This window comes from Frankliniella occidentalis, unplaced genomic scaffold (genome assembly GCF_000697945.3).
Source record: "Frankliniella occidentalis isolate FOCC.00 unplaced genomic scaffold, Focc_3.1 Scaffold5355, whole genome shotgun sequence".
Classification (NCBI taxonomy): domain Eukaryota; kingdom Metazoa; phylum Arthropoda; class Insecta; order Thysanoptera; family Thripidae; genus Frankliniella; species Frankliniella occidentalis.
In genome coordinates, this window is record NW_026272397.1 from 1 (window position 1) to 6,776 (window position 6,776).

Genomic DNA, 6,776 nt, shown 5'->3' on the forward strand with positions numbered 1-6,776 from the left:
GAAATACTGTTCTACTTCATTTGTAAGTTTTCAAAGCAATAAATATTGCTAATTTTGCATGCAAATTTGCGTTGCTATTAGATTATCCATTGAATTGGGGGCGGCATTGGGCGATATGCCTGGGGAGCGCCTGACGGCCGTGGGGTAGGCAACGCCGCACGGCTCCGCGGCTCGACGGGTCGGCCTACCTCGCAGGCGCCCCGCACGGCGGCACCGGTCGGGGCGGCCCAGCTGCGCGGCGCCCGTTTGTTACCTGTTTAACCCTCTCCTGCTCCTCCCCCGCAGCGGCTGCGCTTCTGGCTGGAGCAGCGCGAGGTGGCGGGGCGCTTCGGCGTCACGGCCCACGGCGACATCATCCTGCTGCAGGCGCTAGACTACGAGTCGGAGGACCTGTTCCTCTTCCACGTGCACGCCACGGACGGCCGGATGGTGAGGATACTGACCTTCGAACAATTTTTACGTTTTACAGTCAGTGGCTTCACCATCTTGATATTTTATGTTACTACTTGTTACTCTTGCTCAGAATACCACGGCGCTGGTGAACATCTCCGTGCTCAACGTCAACGACTGGGACCCGCGCTTCCGCTTCCCGCAGTACGAGTTCTTCGTCCCCGAGCTGGCGGCCGGCCCCACCGTGCCCAACACCAACCCCATGGGGCTGGTCGTCGGCCAGGTGGAGGTCGCGGACGGCGACCGCGGCGACCACATTAGCCTGGAGCTGCGCGGGGACGGCGCCAAGATGTTCGAGGTCACGGCCAACGGCGAGATCGTCCTCCTGGACCCGACCCTGGCCAACTCGAGCACGGTGCACATGGTGGCCGTGGCGACGGACACGGGCATCCCGCCGCGGCAGGCGAGCGCCCCCGTCATCGTGCACCTCCCCGAGGCCCTGGTGCGCTCCGCCAACGTGTTCGCCGCCGGCGGCACGGGCGTCCTGGTGATGGCCGTGTTCGGCGCCGTGCTCGGAGTGCTGGGCATCGTCATCGTCGCCCTGGTCCTGTACATCTACAAGAAGTAAGTTTGCGCGTTCACCTCAGTTAGGTTGTCAGCGCGCGCGCACTATCAGGTCTAATTCGTCGTGCCCGCTCTCCCTCGCAGCAAGCGGCCCAAGTCAACGGGCACACCTCCGGGCTCGGGGCGCGCCTCCTCCAACAAGATGGGCGGCCTGATGACGCCCAACATTCAGCACGAGAAGCTGCCGCCCGCCTCGGACGACGGCACGGACAACAACAGCGACACCCTGGCGCCGACCAACAACCTGCACGTCGACAGCGCCGCGCCCAGATACACCGCCACCGTCAAGAGTAAGTCCCGGACCGTACCGTAGGTGTAGGGTAACACAGCACGTCGTGGCCGTTGGTGACCTCGGACTCACCGTCTTTGACGCTCAGGGTCCTTTGCAGGCATTATGGCGCGGAACGCGGCGGGGCGCGCCAGCCAGCGCCGCCCTGGCCACCACCACCACCACCACCATCACCACAACCACGGCGGCGGCGGCTCCGGGAACCACCAGTGCAGCAACCCGCTGTCGCAGACCAAGCGGAAGGTCGCGCCCGCGCCCCCGCAGGTCCCCGGGACCGTCAACAAGACCTCGAACGTGGACAGCGTCACCAGCGGCGTCAGCTGGCCGCTAGGGTCCATACCCAGGAGAGTGAAGAAGCTGAGCTGGGACGACGACGACGACAACAACAAGGTAAGAATTTAGAAAGCGATCCTGCGGAATTTGTCTGTACTGCATGTGATCGAATATTCGTCGTTAGTTTGGGCGTATATCATTGCCAAGTTCTTAAACTTCCCTTGACTTTTACAGCCCGAGTTGGATCCGGAAGTTAGCGTCACCCCCTTGGGCCAGAACCAGGACGGCAACGCTGATCACATGAACCTCACGGTTTACTTCTGAAAGTGCCACAAGTTGTCTGATTGTGCAATCTCCAATTAGTTCGGCATCCCGTCTTGGACATGGCCCAGTGAGAACACAAAGTCAGAACAGGGTCAAAATGGGGTCTTTGCAGGTCACTTGGACGTCTAAGTCCTTACCTGGGAGGACTAGATTTTGACTTTTAAGGTCAGAATGACTTCCCTTTGACGTCATTTTAACGTAATTTTGACTTGGGCGTTCTCCTTTTGGGGGTCAATGGGGGGTGCAAGGTGAGTCACTGGAGTCACTGACTGACTATTGACCGCAAACCGGAATTTTGGAGTTTCCCAAAATGAAAATAATTTTGCCAAATAGTTTTAAAAACTTTGAATTGTGCAACGAATTTTCAGTTTAGGAAAGGTGTGTAAAATTGGTAGTCAATATACAAGTGTGTACCCCAATCTTCAGTGGGCTGCCCTGTGCTGCATGTCTACAACCCTATTTTACGGGGTGGGTCTTCACCATAATGAGCTGAAGCCTTCTGGGCTGATGTTGAATGCTTTATGTTGCCATACATGCAAAGGTCAATTGCTTACTACTCTGAGTACAATGTAAATTCGATATTAATGGAGTCACTTCCATTTGAGAGTTGACAACCACTATATAAGATATGTTTTCTATATTTATTGTAATTTCTTTTTCTTTCTTTTTTTTTGTCTTCCAACATGTGTTTGATTATTCTTTCCTGTTCAGTTATTTGAAGTTTAGAAAGGTGTTTGTATGTAAAACCAAATGAAAACATTGTATTTGCTATCTGACCATCAATAAGCATTAATGTCTGTTTAATTATTTTACCTTTCACTGAGTGGAAAACTTGTGCCAATAATATTTTTATATTCAGTTAACTTTTTCACCAAGGGAATGTTACTTAATACCTAGTATATTCTGTTCTGAAGTACCTATTTTTTCATATGCTGTTCATTTGTATACTTTTGCACATATCTCATAAAATTTGCTATGTATATTTCTGGAAATACCCTGAGTAGCCCTATCTAAGAACTGAACTGTCTACTTTATTTAATAAAATTGTGCTCTCATTGAATTCTGCAAGTAGAAAATAGTGAATAGTTATAGTGTATATTACGATTCCCCATGGAATAATGTCCTTGTTTTAGCAAATATGCAGAATATTGTTACCACAACGTTGTGGGAAATAAGCTGTGATCTTATATGTTGATAAGAATCCTTGGTGTAAAAAGCATAGAAAGTTTGTCATGGCATATTTAACTCTATTTTCGTTCAAAGTTCTATTCTACCTGAGATATTTTTGTTTTGTTTCGTATAACTGGTTCGTTAAGCTGCCTCCACAGTGAACATCCCCCGAATTAGCCCGAGGGAACATTGCGGGCGTGGGGCGTCAAACGCTCTCTTGCCTGAAGTTCCCTCCCGCACTTTTTGGGGTGGGATGGGATGGCCGCCGTCTTGACTCAGCTGCCTGGCGGGCTGGCCTACCCAGGACGTGGAAGGCGCTGTTTTTAGCGTCGCCTCTAGAACGTTCATTGTGGGGACGTCTTTAGAAAGTGCAGAAATGTCCAATGCCAGTTGAAAATTTTAGAAGTTAACTGAAATTGTACTTTGCAATTTTCACCCTACTATTTATATTTCTTTGTTACTTAGAGATGAGATTGTTTTATTTCAAATGTAAAAAAAGTACTGTTAATCTAGGCTGCTTACCACCTTGATTCACTTAAAGTTGTAAATAAATGTAAATCTTATATTTTAAAAAAGGAACCATCAATTTATATAAGTAGATCGTAGTACAGTCAAACAGGCTCTTTTTGCTTGTTACCCGTTTCGCCGTCATGGTTGGGGTTGTTCCAGGGCTGCTCCTCGGCCGTGCCCCACACCATCCAGAGGGAGTTCAGGATGATGTAGGTGGCCGCTGACGAGTAGAACACGTTACTCCACCCTGGTAGAGGGTCCTGAAACAGTGGTCGGTGCGGTTCAGTGCCAACGCGGCGGGCAATTGTCGTACCTAAGGGATCGCCCAGAAAGTACGTCCGTTTTTTCTCTGGTTTGTTTGGAAAATTACACGGGAGCTCGGCGCCTGCAAGACTCGGGGTAGGCCACCCCGCAGTACAAGCATGCGCTGTATGCAAGATGTTGCCTACCCACCAGGCGCTATGAGAGCTCGCTTGGGGCAACGCCTGCCATTTCGTAACCACGAACGACGGGCGTACTTTCTGGATGATCCCTAAACAGCCGGTGTCAGCTCGCTACCCACATTTCGGTCCACCAACAGGCCCTCGGCGTACGGGGCGAAGGCGCTGACGAACGAGCCGACGGTGTTGATCAGAGCGAAGCTGATGCCGCTGAAGTTGGGCGCGATGTCGATGTAGTTGCAGATGCAGCCGGAGAAGGTGGCGGAGATGAGGCCGCCGGCGACGACCAGGAGCCCGACGGCCAGCGGGGGGTTGGAGGGGCCGAGGTAGCCGACCAGGATGCACAGCAAGCCCGGACCCCACTCGCCTGCGTGGCAACATCACCCTGACTATTTTTGTATCCATTTACATACCAAGTGTCTGATTCGCACCGCCAAACATCTCCTTACCCCCCCCCCCCCTCTTTCCCACGGGTTGCCTGCCTACTCGGACCGTAAGGCGTCATAATGATCAGAGCTAATACATATAGGCCGCAGAGGTTGGCTCTGTGAATCAGCAACTTGGTATATAGTTCGTCTCACAGCCCACACAGATAACTTGGGCTGAAAGGTATTTGGATATACTGGAACCGACCGAAAGCGTTGAACAGTTTCCTGTTGTGTGTGACTGAGAGCAGTTGCTTAGACGTCACCACATCGCCCAACCAACCGAAGAAGATCGAACAGAGCGCCATGGACAGCTGGGGCGCTGCCGAAAGCAGGCCGTTCTGCTCAAAATAATAGGGTTAGTCGCTGAAAAATATCGCTGGAAAAAAGAATGGTGTTTTAAACGTAGTTCAGTCAGCAGTGTTCCTCCTCACCCACTCAATGCCGACGTGGAGCAAGTCCTTGAAGTAGGACGGCGTGCAGGTGATGATGACCCAGTAGCCCCACAGATAGCCGATCATTGCCAAGAGGAGCGTCCCCAAAGCTGGCGACGTCAGTATCGCTCTCCACGGTACGGGCAGCTTCGTCTTCTCCGCGCACTTCATGTTCTGTCGTAGAACGCAGTGTAATGTTTTAAAATTAAACAAAATCGTTCTCGGCTGAACCGGGTTTTCTTAAATCTTTGAACGCGCTCCAGTGTTGCGGGATTGTATACTCGCTAAGCCCACAGGGGCCATGGCGCCTTACTGGTGAAGGGGGTAGGCAAACCTGCAACTCTAAATTAGAACAGTGCGCATTCATAGATACACGTTACACGGTACTTTGGTGTATTCGTGTTGTTATACACCCCCCATCACCACCACCACTTTTATGATTCACACGTGCTCTGTAAAGACCAGACGGTTTTACTGTGGGCCATGTTTGCGAGCCATTGCCGCATGTCTATATTAGCTAATGTATTAAGAAGTAGTAAAGATTTGTTATTTTTGATATGCGTGGCTCTTGATCTTAATCGCATTGTGTGCCGAACCTTTGTCAGATAATCCCGCTCCTCTGGTGAGATTCGTGAGTGTGTGTGGGGGGAGTCTCCCCCAAAGACATACAGGACGACGGCCGCCACGACCCCGGACAAGCCGAAGATGTAGAACACGGTGGGCCACCCCCAAGCGTAGGCGATCCAGCCCGACAGCGCCATGGACAGCACGTTGCCGATCGGCTGAGCTGCAAGACGTAATACGATTCAAAGTGTGTCGAAGAGGTGCCTGTCCAGGAGTGGTTCAAGCGATCATTACCACCACCACCTCTCCACCTCCTTCGGGTGGACTCTCTCAATAAGACGCCAGCAGGATAGGCAAATTGAAGTGCTATCCATTCATTTGTTAGTAGTAAAATAGTGCTACATGAACCACTAACAAGCAGGTCTATAACTTCAAAAATAATATTAAAAAGGAAAAACGACGAGGTAACATACAGGCGAGCACCAGTGATCCCGCCCGGGAACGTTCATCCTCCGGAACCCAGCGGCCCATCAGCGTGAACATGGTCGGGTACATGGTCCCCTGCAAGACAAAGGGCGATAACGCATAGCTCCAATGTTCTTTGAGTGGGTACTTGACATTTGAGGGCACATTGCTATGGTTCCCAGCCAGGAATGAGATTTTGAATCGAAGTCAAAATCGAAACATACCGAAATAGATGATATAATTCCATTGTACCGACGTCGATTTCTCGTCGATCGACGAAATCGGCCAAGATTTCCTGGGGTCTCACCTGCATCAAGCCGGTCAGCACCCGGAGGGCCGAGACGGCACCGGAGCCGCCGGCGGACGCGACGAACGGCAGCGCCGCCGTGATGAGCCCGCTGACGGACAGCCCGACCACCAGGACCGCGATGGACCAGCCGCGCGACGAGAGGAAGCCGCCGATCACCTGGGAGAACATGTAGCCCCAGAGGAAGCTCCCGAGCACGGTGCTCTTCTCCGTCGGCTCCCAGTCGAACCTCTGCGCAACGAAGAAGGCAGTCTCTTAGAGGAACGTTTTGTACTTTATACTGACCCAGTCGCACATGATTTGGAAAGCGCCCAATAAACACAAAAACTGGCCTGCCGGCCGGTAACGAGACAGTCCAGCTCCAAAAGCAAATTCAAAATATACAGGCGACAATAAGGTATCAAAATAAGACTGAAAATCTGCTTATCAAATCTGGAACGTTAATCGGCAATATCGACAACGGCAACCTTTATCAAGACGGGATACTTTCACCTTCGGGTACAGGGACTGTCTATTAGATAAATTCACCCAACAAAAGACAAAATGATGCTAGAATCACCA

The 6,776-nt window shown here is 51.4% G+C and overlaps 2 protein-coding genes across 2 annotated transcripts; one reads left to right on the top strand and one right to left on the bottom strand.

The window, feature by feature from the left end:
* The first annotated feature begins 264 nt into the window (after positions 1-264).
* LOC113206264 (uncharacterized) lies at positions 265-2,960 on the top strand. The gene is made up of 5 exons (XM_052276996.1): positions 265-429; positions 524-1,014; positions 1,099-1,304; positions 1,404-1,693; positions 1,811-2,960. Exons 1-5 carry the CDS (start codon positions 427-429, stop codon positions 1,898-1,900), a joined length of 1,080 nt encoding a protein of 359 aa, XP_052132956.1. The 5' UTR covers positions 265-426; the 3' UTR covers positions 1,901-2,960.
* A 670-nt stretch (positions 2,961-3,630) lies between these two features.
* Positions 3,631-6,768, bottom strand: LOC113206194 (putative inorganic phosphate cotransporter). The gene is made up of 7 exons (XM_052276995.1): positions 6,216-6,768; positions 5,917-6,004; positions 5,476-5,666; positions 4,880-5,053; positions 4,654-4,786; positions 4,143-4,387; positions 3,631-3,840 (listed from the first exon to the last, which is right to left on the bottom strand). Exons 1-7 carry the CDS (start codon positions 6,384-6,386, stop codon positions 3,682-3,684), a joined length of 1,161 nt encoding a protein of 386 aa, XP_052132955.1. The 5' UTR covers positions 6,387-6,768; the 3' UTR covers positions 3,631-3,681.
* Positions 6,769-6,776: the final 8 nt, after the last annotated feature.

Bases quoted from the DNA above. Each gene is read 5' to 3' on its own strand.
- LOC113206264 (XM_052276996.1), top strand. The intron at 1,305-1,403 runs GTAAGTCCCGGA...GGTCCTTTGCAG, and splicing joins ATACACCGCCACCGTCAAGA to GCATTATGGCGCGGAACGCG. The intron at 1,694-1,810 runs GTAAGAATTTAG...TGACTTTTACAG, and splicing joins ACGACGACGACAACAACAAG to CCCGAGTTGGATCCGGAAGT.
- LOC113206194 (XM_052276995.1), bottom strand. From the start codon at position 6,386: ATGTTCTCCCAGGTGATCGGCGGCTTCCTCTCGTCGCGCGGCTGGTCC. The intron at 5,667-5,916 runs GTATGTTACCTC...TACGTCTTGCAG, and splicing joins GGGATCACTGGTGCTCGCCT to CTCAGCCGATCGGCAACGTG. The intron at 4,388-4,653 runs GTCGGTTCCAGT...GTTGCCACGCAG, and splicing joins GAAACTGTTCAACGCTTTCG to GCGAGTGGGGTCCGGGCTTG.